General features: G+C 37.2%; 1 protein-coding gene across 1 annotated transcript in view; it reads right to left on the bottom strand.

The window, feature by feature from the left end:
* Window positions 1–19465, bottom strand: part of LOC134651207 (uncharacterized) — a 69188-nt gene extending 49723 nt beyond the window's left edge. Inside the window, exon 1 of the mRNA XM_063506275.1 lies at window positions 19205–19465. Within this exon, the coding sequence (XP_063362345.1) occupies window positions 19205–19221 (17 nt within the window). The 5' untranslated portion in view covers window positions 19222–19465. The remainder of the gene's footprint in view (window positions 1–19204) is intronic.
* Window positions 19466–22541: the final 3076 nt, after the last annotated feature.

The following is a 22541-nucleotide window of genomic DNA, read 5'->3' as shown; positions in this document are numbered from 1 at the left end:
TATCCCATCGCAGTGAAACTCTGCAGCGCAAGTGCAACTGCCATGTACCATGACAAATGATTCATAATAAACGATTCGCTATCCCTATTGTATTGCCGGCCAACCCGCCAGGCCACGACTTTCCTCGAAGTCGACCCCTTTCCATATTCATAAACCAATGTAGCTGAACATGTGACTAACTATGGGTATAAGGCAGGTTGCATGATAGAGGGCATTAAGTAGGTAAATACCTAGCCGTAAGTAATACATAAGCATGTTATGTTCATGTGCTGTACTTATACAATAAAGTACTACCGATCACCAGCTTATTTAAGTGTACTTACATCACTAATTATCATTGTAATTGACGCTCTACAATAGTATAACGCAAGACTATAATATAACGTACAAGGTACCTTTACTTGGCCGATATAAACATCTAACTAATATACTTAAAGTAAACCGTAAGCAAATTTAATGACCATTCACGTCTATACCTAAATTACTGTGGGACTGTATAGTGTATACCCTATTCCGTTAACTTTTATACTTATGACCAAAGTTGTAGTTATTTAACAGTCAGGCTTTTGTATTTAGACGTATGAATATGGCTTTTAGAATCACGGAATTTCGTCATCAGATATATCGGAGCGGCTGCAACCTTCAATCCGGAGGTGGCGGGTTAAACTCCAGCTCGTACCAATGAATTTATCGGAATTGATATACGTTAAGTAGGTGTATCATTTGATATTTGCCAGTCGCTTTTCGGTGAAAGAAAACATCGTGAGGAAACCGGACTAATCCCAATAAGGCCTAGTTTTCCCTCTCGGTTGAAAGGTCAGATGGCTGTCGCTTTCGTAAAAGCTAGTGCTTACACCAATTCATGGGATTAGTTGACAAGCAGACATACATGGGATTAATTGAAGTTGAAGAAGTGAAGAACTTACGGAAGTTTTGTTGTTAAAATATTTTTCAAGTATGAATTAGAAATGAGAATTGCATTGCGGCCATTGCACTACGACGTTGACATTCAACACAAGTCGAGCAGGATGCCGGATACGTGGGAATATTTAATGTGCTGTGCTGTAGTGCAAAGCTGGTATCTGACCGGCTGGGGAACCCCACTGCCGATATGCTACATTCGCCATATTAATTTATTAATGATTGCATTGGAGGTGTTTTAATTAAAGTTAAAACTCATAAAGTAGGGTTGCCATACGTCCCGGTACGCCGGGACATGTCCCGGTTTGAAGCACGGTGTCCCGGCGTCCCGGCCGATAAGAAAATTGTCCCAGTTTAAAAATCATATTTAGTAGGGGGCTGGACTTGGTAAATAATATTATGCCTATATTTCTATGTTTCATATGGCCACAATTTAAAAAAAATGTTTTATGGTTACCTACTTTTACCTAATGTCCAATATCAATTTCTCAGACACACAATCATTAGATGATTATGTAAATTATGTTATTTTATAGCTTTTAAAGTCTGTATGTAATGTAGAGCTCGAATTTCAGGCTCCCGAGGGCCTAAAACCTCATCAATGGAACTTCGGCCCTCCGAGTAACTCTTGTATATATGACACATAATTATTGTTAAGTAACATTTGACGATTGGTTCGTGTTAGAGCGCTGCTTTCTTACAGCTCGACCTTCGGCGTCACTTAATTTTTAACAAATTTTCAGAAGCTTGGCATTTTCCTCGCATGAAAACTCACCGCGCTGGTTATAAGTACGCTTCGGGCTTATTAAATAATGTGGAGATTTCTGAGCTCGACCTTCAGCCTCACTTTTTACCTAAATTTTTGGTTTGTCTTCCAAATCTCCTCTTCTTCCTTTGACCTCGCTGCGCCATGCTCGGCCTGCGGTCTCGCTTTTTAATACAATGGACATTGGTTGGCGTCTATGCTCTAGCTGAGTTTATCCTGAAGCACGGCTTCGACCTCACATGAAAGCTCGCCTCACTGGGGAATTTCGGATTTTTAGGCCCGGCCCGGCCTTTTTTTTTAACATGCTTTCACAATTTTTTCACAAAAAATTTCGCGCTCGCTGCGCTTGCGTTTTTTGCTGGTTAACCCTGTGAATGTACATGGTAGCTTAACTGGTCAATGAATAGTCATTTAAACACATGGAAAATTTATCTCCGAAACTACTGTGCTAAAATTTTGAAAAAAAAAAACACAAAATAGTTCTTTACCTATCGATGACAGGAAAACCTATTAGAAATGTGCAGTCAAGCGTGAGTCGGACTTAAGTACTTAGTTTTTGATGCTACCCCTACGGGTTTTTTATAGACATTTCACTCACGTTTCACATGAAAAAATACATTGTTAAAAATTGTGTAATGTACGGAACCCTTGGAACGCGAGTCCGACTCGCACTTGGCCGGTTTTCTTTAAATGTCCCGGTCTGAGTCCCCACACTTATGGCAACCCTATCATAAAGGCATGAGACGAAATCAGCATTGTCCTTTCATCCTGGCAAAACCGTATGGGTTATCTCCGATCCCCTCATCGTCATCCCTGGGATTATATCTCGTAGTTTGTTATTGTTGCGACAAAGTGACATGAAAATACCTATGAATCATGTAATATTTATACCATAAACACGCAAAGTACATAACTCTCTTCCGAAACAACCAGCAGCGGGTTAACACTCCCATAATTTATAAAATATATGCAAAACGTCCGCATGTCCAGTTACGATAACGAAATAAAAAGTTGATTTACGATCCATGCTGGGAGCCCAGAAGCCGTTACGATCAAACCTTATTAGTTGGATAAGTGAAAAACAGGTTTCGTTTTCAAGGATTGGAAGGATGACTGGATTTACCCATCTACCCTAAGTAACAAAGTTTTGTGCGGAACACTAATAAGAAAAAGGCGGCAAATTTGAAAAATGTAGGCGCGAAGGGATGTCGTCCCATAGAAAATTTGAATTTCGCGCTTTTTTTTACTGACAAGATTTGGTTGACCAGCTTTATTTCCCGCCCTATTGATGTTATTTTTTCGAGGATGCACACAGACTGCACAGTGTTTACAACGGTTGCAATCATTAAAATAGGTATTATAAATTGCATTACATGTAGGTAAATGCTGTGAGCATGTGAGGTACATTGTTATATTTTAGTTCACAATCTGATACTAAAAAGAATAACTGGTTAAGCAAATTTATGTTAAACTTGTTCTCTCCTTATACTAACCTATAGAAATCCATTAAAAATAATTGCTTGTTCTATAAATAGGAGAATAAGTATTTAATTATCTATAATTGCGCAGTATGTTAAATATTTTTGTGCGTTTATATGTTTATGCGTGCTTGTTTTTTCATAAATTCTTGGTATTTTTCTTCAATAGGTTCATTGCTCTTGACCGCCAACTTGATCGTACATAATTCCGTAGCTAACTGTATAATGTTCTTGTTTTCCTATATTGTACTTAATATTTACCTATTTTATCCTTTATGTATCTATACATTCACGTATTTCTTTTATGATTTACTTATCGAGAAAACAGTTAATATATTAATGCTACCTACGTATTAACATACTGTTATACCCACTTAGATAAGAAACACATGCATTTTAGTCCACACTGGAAATACTCGAAATAAGATCAGTATTTTATCGATATTATCTTTGAAAGTGACCTAATTGATGTAAACTCAAATGAGCGCGATTAAATAATTGTATCAATGTGGGTGGTTTTATTTCAAGTAAGAACCGATATCGAGACGCCGATTCTGATGTATAAATTTGTTACGACCTCGATGATTCGATTTAACGTTTGAATGGAACTCTTCAGTAATCCTTATCCATGTTTTTTTTTTTCAAAACGATCAAAAGCTCAGAAATTGATGTTTTTTAACGTTACGTAGATCAGTTACGAAACAAAAATACAATAAAGAGTTTACTACTACTATTACTACTACTAAAAATAACGTGATTGCTATCAAATAATATTAAATTTTTCTCTAAGCCCGCCAAAGCCAAAACAAGGCAATCTCGATGATATAGAATGAAAAGTCGAAACTGCAATGCTCTATCAGGATGGTAAAAATGGTACCTTCCCATTTTTTAGACTTTGGTATTCTATGATTTGGTATCTATTGATTGCTATTAAAAGAGATATTTTAGTTGATTGCAATCGTTTGCATAGCATGAAACCAAAAATGAACGCACATGCTTGCACCAAGAAATAAGAAAAGTGCCAGCAAGACGATGAAAATTTGCTATATTTAGTGTTAAAAATGTATTTGTATTGTTTAATGTCGATAATACCTTGTTCACTCTGCTAAAGGATATAATTATTTGTGCATTGAGTGGGTGGATATTTATACCATTTCAAACCCGTTGCTCTCCTACTAGCGCCCACTTACTTAGTATCGGAAATCCGTTATTAATTGAATATGAAACTAATCTAATTAGCACAATACGGTGAAGGCACTGACCATCCAGCCTCTAGACTCAACTTAGGCCAATTCTTTCATGAAACCGATGCTGCCAAAAATACAGGGGTGCGGGGGACGAGGTGAGCGAGTCCCGTGCCGTGATTGGTCCGTTCAAACACACGTGGGCGTCAGACAGAAATATCTGCCGGGCGCTAGTGATGTGACACGTTGAATAATAACATTGTCAATCACGGTCAATAATGTAATAACAGTAATAATATGCAAGCATGTTTTGAATGCTATGTTGATTCGTTCGTTCGAAAACATTAATCCATAACGATGTGGTTTCGTTAGCAGGTGTATCTGCTTTATATAATTAATTTAAAAATAAACTATTGGTAAAAAGGCGTCTTATGGGATTTAGAGAAGCGCGAGACGAGACGAGATGCGGATGCGGATATTCGCAACATCCCTGCTTGGAAGCACTTCATTCACGCAGCTCGCCCTTCGGCCTCGCTTTAAATTACTGAGGGTTGCACGCTTGGGAGTCGGGGTGAAGGCTTCGGGCCTTCGGCGGGTCAGCCTTCGGCCTCCCAGCCTGATATTCGCCCTTCGGGTTCGCTTAACCTACTTGGAAATTTTCCTTTGCCCGTGTCCGCCGCCATTTTGAGTGTTAATAAAAAATAATTCACATACTAATCTTGGGCCCCCAAGCTCGCCGCATGCCAAATCTCAACGCGCTCAGACCAAATTGAAAAAAAAATCATATCATAATCATAATCATAATTCTTTATTGCAACCATGGTATTACAAGGTGTTCTTATGTTAGTTAGTACATTTTGAAACTTTTTAAATGCAATTTGTGTTGTCTCGGGCCCTCTATGGCATTTGGTCGAGCACCCCCCACCTATCTCTCACCTTTGAAGCTTTTCATAAAAAATAAGTGGCCATTTTTACCGCCATATTGGTTTTATTAAAAAAAAAATCTATAGGAATACAGCTAGGTGACCCCGAGTTTTCGTGACCAAAATTTTAGCGCGCTGGGAGCATTTTGAAAAATGATCGCCATTTTGAATCCGCCATTTTGAAAAAATAATGGCGGCTTCAGAAACTGTCAGCGTCCCTCTATGACATTTGGTCGAGCATCTCCCACGTATCTGTCACCGTTTAGTGACCAAAAGTCGGATAATCCGGTAGACCAAAAGTCGGATTTTTCTGGAAGTCACCAAACCACCCCCTCTATACGACCGTATCAAAGTCAAATACCCCAGGAACCCCCTTCTGAGAGAGCAATTATGTCAATTAATCAGTCGGGTTGCGGCTTTATATACAGGGTGGATTTTCTTTTTGGCTCAGTGAGGGCAGCTACCAGATCCCGTACTGCTACGAGAAAACGGTCTTGGGAGACCTTCCCTCGATTTCAAATTAGATCCCATTCCTATTGAGGATCAAAAGCTTGTATGGAAGCAAAAAAAAATTCCGGCTAGAAAAGCCACAAATCGAGGAAAACTTTTCCCATAATATTTGAATGAAAATGAAAACTTTTATTTTTCACATGCTACTTTTGTATGCCAATCGATTCCATTCCTATCCAGTATCAATAGTTTCCTAGGGGTCGACTTACGGTAATGTACTAAAAAGCCACAAATTAATAAAAACTTTTTCCATACATTTACTATGGAGAAAATGTGAAATTTTATTCACAATTTTCTACCTCGCCCATCATTCGTACAGCAATGTCTTCATACAGTGTTATGGTTCTTAAATGTAACAGGACAGGACTGATTGGCCAAATATTATGGGAAAAGTTTTCCTCGATTTGTGGCTTTTCTAGCCGGAAATTTTTTTTTGCTTCCATACAAGCTTTTGATCCTCAATAGGAATGGGATCGATTGGCATAAAAAAAAAGTTTGTCAAAAATGACCTTTTTCTCGTATCCTGTATGTTTTTTCCAAAATCTGTAAATGCCAATCTTCATTAATTTGAAATCGAGGGAAGGTCTCTTAAGACCGTTTTCTCGTAGCAGTACGGGATCTGGTAGCTGCCCTCACTGAGCCAAAAAGAAAATCCACCCTGTATTCGCGGTATCCTACTATACCCACCCATTAAAAACACCCTGTATATTTCTATTAAGAGATATTACATGGTTTAAATCAAATATTTATTTGTTATTATGTAAATGAAATGTTATTTAACACAATCTAACTAAATGAAGTTTAAATTATTTGGCCGAATGTTCAAGTATCATTGCCATGTTGGCAGTCGTACACAGAAAAAAAGCAAAAATTAAAAAGTTAAACCGACGCCCACTATTCTCAACAAAAATGGAATCAAAATAATGCATTTTAAATTGCAAACGTGTGGTTTTGTATAAAATTGGTCTTGTGATTAATTTAAATTTGCAATGTTTTTATAATCGCTAAAAGTAATACGAGTACCTATGTAGTGCTGAATTGACAATATCGTTTATGTTCAAGGGAAAATTGGTACCTGACCGTAAGTGTAATTCTCATATTATTTATTTGTATTATAGTGAATTTTTCGCAAATACCTATGCGATTTGAATTGAATTACCTTGTCAATAGTAAACAATCACATTCTATGGATATGGACATCACTAGTTTGGGCTTAGGAATGTCACGTAATAAAAGACAAGAAAGGATGTATACGGATGCAGCGCGATAGAAAGAGACTTTCTTAAAAGACGTCATCGAGTTTCAAGCGCTGTCAAATTTGATGAGACGCTTAAATTAAAATATTTTTTATCCAAATCTCTAAAAAATCGGCTTACCTGTGAAATGAAATGCCATTTTTTTGTACACCAGAGTTTTTAGTGTTCTTGCCACACAATTTGACACAACAATAATGCATTTTTGATAGCAAAAACTTCTTCGAGCTACCGAAGTTTCTAGACCGAGCCCGGTCCGCCGACTGAAGTAAGCGGTGTAGGCGTGACTCGAAGATGGAGTAACGCTACCGTATGTGTGGCAGAGGGGGTAGCGCGACTATGCTATGTCTAGAGGCTGGATGGTCAGTGGGTGAAGGTGATAATCAAACGGTTTTTATTGGACTGTGTGCAATTAAAAAATATAAATTAGTTGTGAGGTGTCAAATACATTTATGTTCCGGTAAAAGTGTGCCGAAGTGGCTTTCGGTTGTTAAAATATTGGCGTTTTAATTGTAATTAATTGATGTAGATTGTGTCGATTGATGAGTCATTTAAACAAAGAGTTTTTTTTTCTGAAAAAATAATTTTCATGGATGCAGTTTATATCTAAACTTCACACTAGGCATTGCCTATCCCATGGAGGAGAGAATGGCAATCTTTAAGAGCCAACAGGAGTGGTCATATCTCCATACAAACGTACTCGACTGTTTCCTCCGTGGGTTTTAAACCTAGAGCAATGATTTTTTCAACACAGATTAATATTGTCAATATCTGTGTCGGACCGTTTTGCTTTTTTTGATATTTTTGTTTTTTAAGGCGCTAGAGCCCTTCCAAAAATGGCCAAAATGGCCTAATTGACTATGCCGCAATGAGAGGCGTGGTATTCAAAACTGATATCAATTAGCCAAAAAAGCAAAACGGTTCGACACAGATAATTTCATAATCATTTAGATTTCCAAATTTGGTTACGATTGGTTAAGTTTTGGAGGAGGAAACAGTCGAGTACGAAACCTCGATTTTTGAGATTTTTACGCAGGATTTTTCGCCTGGTCCTTATCGCACTAGTTTTAGAAGCCGCTTCCGTTAGCGAGACGGGTATATTTACCTAAAATATTTAAATCTCAGCTCCTGTTTCGTCTTAATAAGTATTAAAGGCACAAGAACAAAACATAGCTTCAGTTAATAACCTCCTCCCTCCATCCTCCATGCACTTTCTGTTCTTTCTGAAATCTGACTAAGTACTTAAATTAATATGGGTTTTTTAACCCCCGCTACATTTCATTTTTAACGTGACATTACCTATTTGCTCCATGGTTCCATTTGCCCGAACGAAATTCTAACAAACCCCGTTTTCTTATACCTAATCAAAATACCTACTTACTAATGGACGCTCAGAAAAGTTTCTGAGTTTCTAAGTAGACATCCTTGGAAAGTAAGTTAAGTACATACCTACCAGTTTTTCTTATAGGACTAAACAATTTACGTCCTTGTCGTAAGAATTAGCGCTAAAAACAGTCTTGTAAACGGTTCGTACTCCGCATAAGGTCCTACCACCCACCAGGCGTCTGATGCTGACGTCATAATGGTCTGAAAACGAGATGTTTACTACACTATGGATTGAGGTAAAATAGCGGATCCTAACTGTGACTGGGTGTGACTAGTGAGCTTACCGTGTTTTCCCCAATAAGGACCATTTGTATGGTGATACGAGTTTCTAGTACAATTAGGGCTCGTACTACTGTATTTAGACTGCGTGCGAACTCGTATACGATTTTAGCTACATTGTGGACCAATGAGGTTACGTCAATTCAGCCGACCAATCAGACTACGCAATGTAATCAAACTCGTATGCTAGTTTTCGCCCCGTCTAAATAGGCCCTTAGGATAGTGAGATTTCCTTTGAAAATTTCTACCTACATGAGTGCAAGAATTAATAAGACGGAGAGAATTTAATATATTGTGCTGAATAGGGTACCTAGGTACAGTCGCCACCAAATATATCGGAGCGGCCTAGATTGTCAAACATATCTGATTCTGAACACGCACTATAACGCCTTGACAATAAAGGCGTGTTCAGATATTTGTGAGCACCTCGGCCGCTCCGATATATTTGATGGCGACTGTACAATTTTAAAAAGCCCATAACATATTTTTGCATAATTTTACTTTTCTCAAAAAATTTAAACCGTTTCAGAGTTGCCCATTTTTCAAATATTAAAACTACAAAGTTCGCTAAGTTCCTGCTATTCTCCTGCTGACTGCACTTTAGTTTCTGACTCCGCAAATTGAATACCCTTAACGTAGTTAAATATGAAATTCTAGACACAATGGCTCTGCGGAAATGTATTTACAGTTTCAGCGGTGCATTAAGCCGTCACTGGGTAAATACAAGATGGCGGGTTGTAAATATAAGATGTCTGTCGGCGCCGGATAACGGAAACACGAATTTCACTTTAACTTCGTCTGGGTATTTCTGGGTTCGAAACTTCAACCTGTGTCTATCAGTAGAAACTAATAAATAATAGAGATTGGTAACCACCAAGTTGCGTTTTGTCTTTATTGTAGAGTTACGAAAAGACACTAGGTAGAGTTAAAAGAAAGAGTTTGTACTCTTAAAAGACGGTATAACAAAATATTTATTTGTTTGCGTCGCGACGGCAAATGCGAAATAACAATGGGGGATTACGTCCTAGCTAGGGTTTGCAATCCGGGTCCGAAATGTATGAAATTATCCGGATCTGGATCCGGATCCGCGGATATTCTCATACATTTCGGATCCGTTGTGGAAACCTTAGTCCTAGCTTTTCTTGCTGAATGGTGAATGGAGAACGATTAAAATCGCCTCCTACGTGATCAGGATGTCTACAATTTAATTCAGGGCGCTTCCTTGACCACCCATGCCTTGGCAAAAATCCAGCCGGCCGATTCTACCTAAAACGATACAGTACCTACCTATAGATATTGACTTTCTGTCAAAAAAACGTCCATATAATCATTATAATGTTATTATCTTATTATACGTGTATTATATTATATTGTCGTCCCATCTTATCGTAGCCATCACTCATTCGCGGTGCATCTAAATTGCATCTCGGCCACTTTGATCGCCGCGATTAATTACTGTAAGTGCTTCCGTAAAACGGCAGCTTGACAGATATTGGCAGCGCCGGCTGCTGCCGTGCACGATCAAGGTTGTATTGTACCCAGACAACCATTGTAAATGAATCAATAAAAAAACATATATCGTAAAGTGTCCACTGGTGCTGGTGCCCGTCAGCTTAAAGTGTCGAACACGGTTTACCTACTACTAATGTAGGTACCTACAGGCAAAAAATAGTATCGCATAAATTGGCAAAAATATTTTCACCTGGGAAATGAGCTTCTTGAGAACCAACAATCACATATTCCCTCATCCAAAACGTAAATTTTGTTCTTCAAGTCGTTTACTATAAATACTTACATATGGCTTATTATTAACCGGGCAACTAAAATATTAAACAGGAAGTTTCATTGGGCATATAATAATACAATTTGGCTGTGCATTAATATTTTAGCGCCAAAAAAGATATTTTAGCCCCAAATATAAGCATCATATTATTAAAAAAACTGGCAGCAAAATCAAGCCACCTAAAAAAATTATAGGGAACTTAGAGTGATAGGTTGGCGTCTAAAATAATAAATTGGTATAACTTATAACTAATATTGTAAAGCGATCATAAAAATTTGTTGTCATCTAGTTGTTCACACATAAGTAATCAACTAATCATAACTAACTGAGCATATCCTTTCAGCTAGGTAGTATTTTAACACGAAAGCAGTTAAATTTAATAAATATTGGTCACTTTTTACACAAAACACCTCAAATTAATTTACCAATAGGTATAGTTTGTAGCATATACGCAATGGTACTGTATACTTATAGTCGAAATATCTAATCATGAAACGCCTAATGGCCATTATACCATTAGATCTTTAAATTTTTAATTACTAATTTCAATAGTTACCACTGTGTTCTGCTAGAGTCAACAGATAGGTGGGATGACGAGCGAAGCGAGGAGGAGCGTGTTAGGTTGACCGTGTAATGACCAAACAAAATATTTTAAAAGAACTTCATTTTTGAATTAATAGATAGCCGTTTTCTTTTTAAAATGTGCTTCATAAATGGTCTCCAATATATTAATTCAGTTGCCAAATAAATACTTGGTACCTGCCTAAAAACAATCAAAAGCTGTAACGGAATTAAAATACAACTCATATTGACATATTTTAAGGCTCCGTTTTTGTTGCCAAACTATTAATTTTAGTAGCCATTTCTATTTTTTTAAACTACTTACCCAAATTCGATTAATTAGTTGACCGGTTAAATACGTGCCCTTACATATTATAGTAAAGCAATAATGCACCCTATCCCTATCGCGTTCCTATTTTTAACATTGTTTTCGTTTAATTATTGTTATTATTTGACGATCCTTCTCAGGTGATTTTTTTTTCATATTATGAATTTATTTGGATTAAGCATCTTGCTATTATTTAAATGTATTTCTAACGATCACAATATAGATTCTTATAAATTGACATTAATGTAATTTGTACTGTAATCATATATTGTGAAATAAATAAATCTAATCTAATCTATTGGAACTGGAGACTAAAAAAAAATAGCGCAATTTGGGTAAGTGTCTTTTCGGATGCTTACCATGGACTTGTAATGGTAAGATGTATGCAATGCAAAAGTATTTTACCCAGTCTTGAAAACGGTTAAATGTGTTTAATGGATATCCATTCACATACCAAGTGATGAAACTTGTTCTAAGTACTTTATATTACAGGTTCAATCATTGCCGGTATTTAGTATCGTATATATATGCTTATATTTCGCATTGTTTTGTAGAGGTGCCAATTCTCACAACCTTATTCAAATTCTGGTCCCGCGGGTTTTGAATCCCGGTAAGGTAAGGGCATTTATTTGTGTGTATCACGAATATTGGTCCTGAGTTATGGATGTTATCTGTAATCGAATTTAAACTGTTGTGAGACATACTAACATTGAATAATTTTACGGTTTAGAGTCACTTGTTTTAAGTCACTCACGCTACATGTTTCGGAGAGCCTAGGTCTCCTTTCTCAAGCCGTGTATCGCGTACGCGATAAAATTATTCAATGTTATCTATATATGTATTTAATCTATATAAGTAGCTATGTATTTCCTCGCCTAGTACCCATAGTAGGTACAAGCTTTGCTTAGTTTGGGGCTAGGTCGATCTGTGTAAGGTAAGACTGTCCCCGAATATATTATTTATTTACTTCCTAGCAGTCATGAAATAAAACTATTAAAACGGATTATATCGCGTACCGTAAAACGGGGTGAGTAGGTTTCGCGGGGAGAGGTGGGTTATGAATGGGGAGAGAAGGTTTGAGAGGGGGGTGAGAAGGGATTTTAAGGCTACTGCTACAAAAATAATGTATTCCAATTTAAAATGGAGCTATAGTAATACGCATAATAAAAAAAAATCGATCCAACAATCTTCCAAAATCACCTTTGTATGAAAACCCCTCTCACCCCAAATACGAGGCACTACGGGGTGAGGTGGGTTTTCCTCTTTATCGTCAAAGTTATGAAATGGAACTACCCAAAAAAAAACTAAAATACAAACGTCCGGAACACTTATTATATACACCATTCAGTTTTCATATGTTAAAATAAAATGTTACTTATCGATGTTTGAATTTCAGTTTTGACCCTACTCACCCCATTTTACGGTATTATATTGAATTTATTCTACTTACATCCCGACGTTTCGAACCCTTTACAGCCTTCGTGGTCAACGGTTGACTATGCGATATAATCCGTTTTAATAGTTTTATTTCATGAGTTCCTATTAGCAGTCGTTATTTCATATATATCCCCAAAAAGCAGAATCTGCAGAAAAACACGTCTTAATAGATCAAACGGAAGGCCCCCATTTAGGTCGTAGTTACATGAAAGGCGACCGAGCCGGTCCGACGGGTGTTCACACATGAGCTGATTCTAAGTCACCCTGTTAATTGGTGATTAATGACTCCGTACATTGTGGTTGCTATTTAACAGTATCATGGTTGCACAATTCTGATAATTGTCGTGGCAGTATATGTAAGTGTGTGGTGCTGTTGTGCTAAAAGGTGTTGTAAGAGCGGGAGCGTCGGCGGACGGAAGAGCATAAGAATCGGCCATAAAAGGAAAAGATCCGCTTCATGGTTACCAGGATCATGCTACATGCAACTAAACAAAAAGCGAAATTCACCTAACATAATTTCCTCAGAGGACACCACCAAAAAAAAGTAAATATATATAATTTGCTAGATTGTGGGTAAGTAAGTAAGTAAGTTATGTTTATTAGCACAAGAAATTAACAAATTAGCATAAAAATTAACAAAATATAATAACAAAAATGTAAGTATGTAAGTAACTACCAGTGTTCCCAGACCACACATTTTAGACCCCGCAGCTTGGGAATACTTAAAAGCGATCAATTAGCCTGCTCAATTATTGTCCAAAAAAACATGCCTAATCGAAGTAAGGTTTATTCGGGTAATTCCGGAAATCGGGTAATCCCGAAAATCATTGTAAAATCAGTAAAATCACTCATATTCCGTTGTAGTAAGAGTCAGCTTTCGGAATTATCCGCCACTATTCGTCATACCCGAATACACCTTATTGTTTTAAAGGATTCTGAATTACCAAAGTCAGAAGCAGTAAATAAACATGCAACCAATAAAATGCAAATACTTATGAACTGTTAACTAATTTTATCTCAAAATAACCGCCTTATGACTACTTCCTAACTCGCTACCATTAAGTTATTCTACAGCTAAGTCTAAACAGAAACTAGTCCGGCCTGTCAACAGCCTACTAATAACCAGAACCCCCTGTCATCCACAGAACAGAAAAGTCGCAAGTCCTTTGATAGTTGTATAGATATATGATTTATTGTCTTGGTTTAGTCGCCGCGGGTAGCCTGCTGAGCCAATTACAATGTTAACAAGGGCATGTCCATGGGTACCGCCATAAATATGTCATTGATAAAGTTTGCAGGAAGAACGAGATGTTTACTTATAGATAAGTCAGTTCTGAATGTAAAACTTCTTCTCGCTCTAATTTCTTTGTATTAAAATTTTAGAAACGAAAACTTTTACTACATAGCTTTATCTTATTTAAATATTCTTGTCAAATTTCATGATTTTTTAGAATGTATATAACTTTGAATGTATGGCGGCGGCTCCTAAATACATACATAATAGGGTATTTGACTACTAGTCAAATCAGTTTCTTTTTTCGAACTGTCAAAACAATTTTGCTACTATGGAATTATGAAACACTACCATGTGACGTCACAATCAAATTACCTACTCTTTATAGTTTGATACGGGTTTTAAAATAGAAATTGTGTCTAAAAATAACTGCTGTCTACGTTTCTCTATTAATCTTCTGGTGCTTTATTTCATGCATGGTGTAATATGTAGTATTTTATGCAACCGTTGTTTAAGAGAGGTCACAAAAGGCGAGTGGCGTGAGTAACAATTTGAGGCGAAGCCGAAAATTGTTAATAAAGACGCCACGAGTATTTTTTGACTCAGTTAAACAACGTTGCATACAATACTTTTTCTACGACCAAGCACATTCTTTGAAATAAAATTGTAAAAACAAATATTTTTAATTCAAGAAGTAGCAAACATGGAGGGTACTGGCGGGAAAAGAATGAATGAATGAATGAAATTAAAAAAAAACATGTTCACTTAAGCTTTGGATTCCTCCGAAAACGGTGCCGTCATATGACGGCCGTCATATAGCGGCAGCAAAAGACGGCCGTCTTTACGGTGGCGACATGTGGAAAGTACCACGAGTATTTTTTAGTATTTTTTGACTCAGTTAAACAACGTTGCATACAATACTTTTTCTACGACCAAGCACATTCTTTGAAATAAAATTGTAAAAACAAATATTTTTAATTCAAGAAGTAGCAAACATGGAGGGTACTGGCGGGAAAAGAATGAATGAATGAATGAAATTAAAAAAAAACATGTTCACTTAAGCTTTGGATTCCTCCGAAAACGGTGCCGTCATATGACGGCCGTCATATAGCGGCAGCAAAAGACGGCCGTCTTTACGGTGGCGACATGTGGAAAGTACCACGGCGTCATAACACACCGTCATCCACCAAGGTCAAAGCGGCAAATTTGAAAAATGTAGGCGCGATGGGATAACGTCCCATAGAAAGTTTGAATTTCGCGCCTTTTCCTACTGACAAGATTTGCTTGATCATCTATAATTTACTTGGAGGATGAAATATCATCAGAAGAGGAAAATAATCGTAGTACGGAATCATTTATTCAAATCTCGTGTCATTTATTCAAAATGGCGTCACCGCTATCTAATAAAACGTTCACGAAACTATCGACAAGGTCATGACGGCCGTCATCTTACGTTACGTTGACAATCAACGTAACGTAACGCCGTCTAGGAAACCGCGCCATCTTGTTTACATAGACAACGTTCTAATGACGTCAGTCAACGCTATATAGCGGCCGTAATATGACGGCACCGTTTTCGGAGGAATCCAAAGCTTTATTTGTCAGAGATGACATTTAGAATAAGGTTGGCAACACTGTATTTCATTCAATATTTTTTAAGTGGTCATTACACGAAGTATCGTAAAATCGCCAAAAAGATACTGCGTGTATGCACAAATTCCTTTTTGGGGAATAGACTAAAGACTTGTCTTGACAACTATAAGGTAGGGTTTTAAAGGTGTGTGCACGACCCTTTAAATGACAAATAAAAGTACGGGAGTAGAAAAAATAATTTATTTTAAATACAGTCCCCCCTACCCTATACCCTATAAGTAGGTGCTAGCGGTCCCAGAGTAGGCACCTTATACTCGTACAATTAGTACAACTATTACGCAGCTAGCTAATAGTTTTGCTGGCTGTACATATTAGTATGTATGTATTTAAGTTTTCCTTGCAAGTTGCAGACGCAGACATTACAACTTCTGAACAACATTGGCTGATGCATAAGCTTATGCAGCTCTTTAAATGCAAACTGCACGAGTACTATCTCCATCTCCGAGTTGCAAGACTTGCAAGGGTACCCATTACTCACTGCAAATGAAACGTCGGTACTTTAGTGCTTTATCAGATGTCCACGATTTTATGGACACCTTGCGATAGGCATTTTCAATTTTATGTACAAGACGTGGTTATGTATAAATAAGTTTTATGGTCATCTTTATAGTTGGTTCCGATTAGCCACGCCTGGTGACAATGAAAGTAGGATGTTTATTGTATATGATTTCAATTCTGAATTTACAGTTTTACTGTCGTAAATACCTACATGCCGTCAGAAGACCTATCGTAAAAACGAAAATCGGAATTTCGTTATCTGCCTATCTATCGCTGTGCATATTCGAGCAATAGAGTTGCAAATAAAAAATAATCGATTCCTTTCGCGGTACTGCCTCCGGTCCAACTATATGAAACGAGAGGGGAAATTTTTATACAATATAATCTAATACCATCGTAATTCGCGTTAGAAAATACTAGTTACACGTTACACATACCCTCTGGTGTTGCAGGTGTCCATGAGCGACGCTACTTGCTTACCATTCAATTCGTCTGCTCGTTCACCTCCAATTTTATACAAAAAACCTATGCAAGAGCTAATCAATCATTAACATTTCTTGTACTGACGAATTCCTAATTATTATTCAAATTATTAATTCACAAAATTCGTGCCACATGTCATTATTTTAACCAGTCGTTGACTGCCGTGCTGCCATATTTCTCTCATTATCTCGCCGTGCTGATTTGATTAGTGTTTGTGATTGAACTGTAAGTATTTGTTGCCAGTTAACTTCAATTACCTACCGTAATATCAGCCAACTAAAGGATGACTCACGTTAGAGTTTCGCAGAATATTGGCAGCATGCGACTACCGCAAATGTTAAAAATTAATTGAAAAAATGTTGAGCGCAACGGAAGTTCGTATAATGCCCGTGTTTTAATTATTTATAAGGACTTTCTGAAATTACATGAAACTTGGCACTTTCAAGTAACATATAGGGTGTCCAGTAATTTATGGATAACCTTCTAACCACCAAGAGGGCAACTTAGGCTGATCCAGAAAATTTGAGACTTTGAGGTTTATAGTTAAAGTCCCCTGGTATTCGCACTTTTCTCATTTTGGTTCACTAGAAAGAACCCCCTCCCCTCCCCTCTCTCTGCCTCCCCTCCTCCTCCTCGTCCTCTTGGTGGTTAGAAGGTTATCCAATAATTCCGAAGCACGGATATATCGATGTCTGGTAGTACCTAGTTGCTAAAAATTGTTATACAAAGACAATAAATTTTTTATTATGTAATTTTACAGGTTCACTGCAATGTACCTGTTAAACTTTTATTGTTAAATAAATATATTGTTATTGTTTAAACTTCTACTCGCTTAATTTGATATCAATTAACCATAAAAGGGCCAAGATTCGCACGATTTTCAGAATTCAAATTTATGACAAAAATGGCGCTGATCGTGTTAATTTACCGGGGACCTGTTATTTGGCCCACTTCTCGGTTGTATGACAGTTGGCCATTGTGGAAACGGTGATGAATACATTAACTTTGACACTATTGGCAGCCGACCGTGCTACGAGTATCTATCGGTTTTTGCATATGCGGTATTCAGCGCAAACGCAGCTAAGAATAGAACAGATTTTCTATTTCCGATTAATATTAGTTCACATTTTATGGTAAAACCACGTAAAACTATGCTGCCCGCGATTTCGACTGCATACCAAATTTAATCTAATCTAAATCGGTTCAATTTAATCTAAAGCGGGAAGATAAATGAATGAATGACTGAATTGAATGAATTTTGTTTGCGGAATACGCATGCGAGTTTCATTACATTGCGGGTTTTGATTGGTCGGTTGAATTGGACGTAACCAACAGTCCGCAATGTAACTAAAATCACATGCGAGTTCGCGTGCCGTCTAAATGAGCCCTAGGGTTGGTGTGATACGACATGTTCGAATAATTAGAAGTAAAGGGTGTGAAGTGAAGAATCGCATAACGCGTTCGCTTCCACCCATAGAAGGGTCAGCTGTGACTAAGGGGCACTCCAGTAAAATTCTCATTAAATAGTCTTAGTCTTAGTAATTAATTAAAAACATAGTGTATTAAGTTCTCTTATACCTAACGATGATGAATTGACGATAATTTTTTTGACAAGAGGAGCAGCAGAAGGTGGATTTTTAATTGTACTTTTACAAATATAGGTACTGTTTTAATAGAAGACAATAAACACATCCAGTTTCCTGCAGGGATCGGAACCGGTTTTTTGCAAAAACTTAGAAATAATCACATTTTTCGAATTATTTTATGCTCGAAATGTAGGACTCAATTGTGTTTTTAGGTTACGACTTCGTATTATTAGATTGCCCAATTAGAAATGAAGTAATTAGCAAAGAACGAAAAAATACCGTTTCCGTTCCCATACAAAAAATACCGGTATCTGATCCCTGGTTTCCTGGGTACTTTTTAGTCGAAGTTGTAATAAATTATGAGCCATACAATGTCGACGTTTTATATCGACTATTTATTACTTATAATTATAACTGATTGACTTCAGACATCAATATTTATAACGTGAAGGATTTCGTGCAAGTTTCCTAGCGACCCTACCGTCTTCTATTTTCTTCGTAAATCCTTAATAGTTCTGATAACTAGTGTGATCAGTAACAACACCAGTTTCTATCATTAAAGCTCTAGTTTCAAGAACTAGGTAGGTAATACCTCAACCTCATACATTTGTTCACACGCAAATTTATCTATGTGAGAAATCACAACTTATGAAGACTACAAAGAACGTTGCACATTTAATCCCTATGATCATGTATACTTTACACAAAGTGCAATCTACTTTACAATTCTAATTCTCAATTAAGTTTAGGGGGGAAAAGATTAATATAAACTTTTTTACAAAACTCTCCAGAATTTAATTGGCTTCTAGTCATAAATATAAAAACATATCCGCTACAGTGCAAAGTTTCCTATAAATACTTTTTATCGCTAGTCCGTTCCCTGGCAATAACCCTAAGGGAACGAAGACGATTAAATTGATTAATAACATAGCAAAACTTACCTTAAGAGGTTCCGCATGGCTGACCGGTCGGCGAACTGGCTGGATGAGTTGAAAAAAAAAATCAAAAGCACTGATTCAAAATTCAAATCGGTTCGAAATTTGAAAACACTCGTGTATTTGAAACTCCGGCGTTCGTTGGGAATGTTTTTCGCGTGCGCTCGAGGCGAGGGCTGCGGCTATTCTGCCTGTCTTCGGGCCGCGTGGCCACTCTTGAACTTGACAGCAGGTTGCAGTGATTGCACACCACTGCAGCCGGTTGCATTTTCGACTGTAATGCGCGTTATATGTAGATCTGTTGGCCTTTGAACTCTAGACGCTACTGCCTGAAGGTTATTGAGGGCGGGCTATAACTGCATATGTCACCCGGTTCCCATATGCAAATGCGCAAACATGTCGCCAAATGACGACAATGTAAGTTTAATCTGTAATATATTAAGCTTAATATTGAAGATTTTCGATTTCTTATTCGCATATACAGCTATGCTACTTAATATGTACTACCTATCTTTCTGGCGTAAATTCTTCAGTACGTAATAAGTAGCATAAAAATAATTATAAATTGGTACCACCACAAAAATGCGTAATACTAATAAGAAAATTAGTGTTCTTTTATTAATATTTACAATAAATATGGCGTCATTATAATAAATTATACTTGTCTAATATACATAATTATTATAAATTATTTTACAATAATTAATACAAAAAAATATTAATGGATAATACATGATGGCCTATAAACTATTAAAGTTTAATACAAATAACACACATACACATGGAACATTAAATAAAATAATAATATAAACTATCTATAAATAAACTTAAAATAAATAAATTACTTATATGTTTTTTGAGAAGTTAGATGCGTGCTTTTGTTTAACTTAGGTAATCGGCAATTATTTATGCATTATCATTACCTCTGTTTCCAGCATTTACAAAGCGAAAGTTAAAGTTTTTATTAATTTTTCACGTCACGCTTAACGCTGAACCAATTTAGATGAAATTTGGTATAAAGATTGTTTGAATCCCTGGGAACATAGCATAGTTTTTATCAAGGAATAAATCATCATTCTAGTATTTTCATAATTCGTAATCAACCTCTAGAAGACTGACTAAAATACTGTGGACATCTAAGCGGACAAGGTTTTTTGGAGTTTACTCCTTAACTATAAGAATTGATTTTCACATATGCCCGGGGTATGAAAATGTATGGAGTGAAATCAAACGTTACGTTATATTTCGCGCAAGCAAAGCAAATTGCGGAGTTTTGATCTTAAATTTTATATCGTATTTTATAATCGTTCGGGAGTAAACTCCAGTCGTGCGTTGGAGCTGACACACACACACACACACACACACACACACACACACACACACACACATATACACACACACACTTTTTATTCTTTTAACTAAACTTTCCACTAAAAGCTTTGAGCCCAAGGTGTTTATTCGTATTGATATCACCGGATATTCGGCTCACCAACACTTTTCCAATCGGCGCCATGCAGACGTTATCTCGATCAAATTTAATACATTTTAATACCTGCTAGGTATGCAGCACAGTAACTACTTTCACAATGTTTGTTCATTAATGCTCATATTTACTCTGTTCCTTTTTTACTTTCATTAAATTGATCACATATAAAGTTTAGTTAAAATAATTCTCATAAAAAAATGACCGAGCCTTCCAGTGGGCGGGAATCTATCCGGAGTCCCACTGCTGGGCACAGAGGGCCTCCCGCGAACAATGAGGTTCGCAAATTGCGGGCAAAGTCAACGTCGTGTCATATCAAGAAAGAAGAAGGCGCGCACGGCGCCTCGTAAGACTCAGTGTGGTACCGCCGAACCGGCTAATTCTGGCTTGCGGATTGCTACACCGAGTAAGGCGCTGTACGTATCGCGCTTGCATTACACCGCCACGGCTGCTGAAGTGGTGGAGTATGTACACCAGAAGACCGGTTACACGCTGAGGGTGTTCCAGCTTCGATCACGCCACTACGTGCACTTCAACTCTTTTGTGGTGCGCGTGCCGCGACCGCTGCAGGGGACCATCGAGTGCGCTGACTTCTGGCCGAAGGGTGTCGTGTTTCGGAGGTTCCGGGGCAAACTGCCGAATCCGACACAGGAGCAGCCGATGCAACGGAGCCACGCCGTTTTATCGACTAAATAACTAGTGTTTAGTTTTAAGTTTATAAAATACATAAGTATGTATGTTAGTGTGTAAGGTATTTGTAATATGGGCCTTGTTGCCTGAATTAAATTTCTAAATAAATAAAAAAATAAATAAATAAAATATCATATCAGGCTTTCAAAGAGGAAATTCTACATCCATGGAAATTGCTCCACCAACGAGAGGACGAAGGTTTCAGATAACACCTCCAACATAGAAAAATCAAAAAATGTTATACCTCTCTATCGCTCTTGCATATTCGAACAGAGAGGCAGATACAGAAATTTTTAAATTAATTTTTCGCGGTAGGGCCTATGTTATCTTTAGCCGTTGTGGATATTGAATAATACAATTTACCTTTAATTGTTTAGGATGAATGTATTCAATTAGTGTTAAAACCACTGCAGCACACGCCGCGGCATTCACTTTCATCTAATGCCCGGACACGCTCGCAAACCGCCACAGGCCAGTGTGAAAGGGCCCTAAACGCTGCGCAGATCACTTATGCCTCGGCCACGAGCCACGAAACACAATACTTAACACTATTGTACACAATATTTTTTCCATAAGTCAACTAAAATAATAATTTTCCTAGGTACTATAAAACCTAAATAATTGAACAAAATCGACGACCGGTCTGGCCTAGTGGGTAGTGACCCTGCCTGTGAAGTCGCGGTCCTGGGTTCGAATCCCAGTAAGGGCATTTATTTGTGTGATGAGCACAGATATTTGTTCCTGAATCATGGTTGTTTTCTATGTATTAAAAAAAAATTAAAAAGCTTTTACTTCGGTCAAGATATCCATTTAAGTATTTTTGTATATTATATATATCATTGTCTGAGTACCCACAACACAAGCTTTCTTGAGCTTTCCGTGGGGCTTAGTCAATTTGTGTAATAATGTCCTATAATATATTTAAAAAAAATTAGGCAAGTACCTATCTCACTGGATAAAAATATAGTACAATAGACATCAACGCACTACTTATTCATTAAATAGTAGCGCGTTGATGTTTTTTCTCTTAACCGCGGCCAAATTTATTACACTTGACCATAGAGAAATATAGTAAGAATAGAGTGCTCACTCCATGCATCAGTTTAGGTACCAAAAAGACTATTATTTTTATAGTCGCTTGATTGCGGTGTCTGTTGCAAGTTGTCTATG

This window comes from Cydia amplana, chromosome 9 (genome assembly GCF_948474715.1).
Source record: "Cydia amplana chromosome 9, ilCydAmpl1.1, whole genome shotgun sequence".
Classification (NCBI taxonomy): Eukaryota; Metazoa; Arthropoda; class Insecta; order Lepidoptera; family Tortricidae; genus Cydia; species Cydia amplana.
This window is presented reverse-complemented; position numbering and strand designations above follow the sequence as displayed.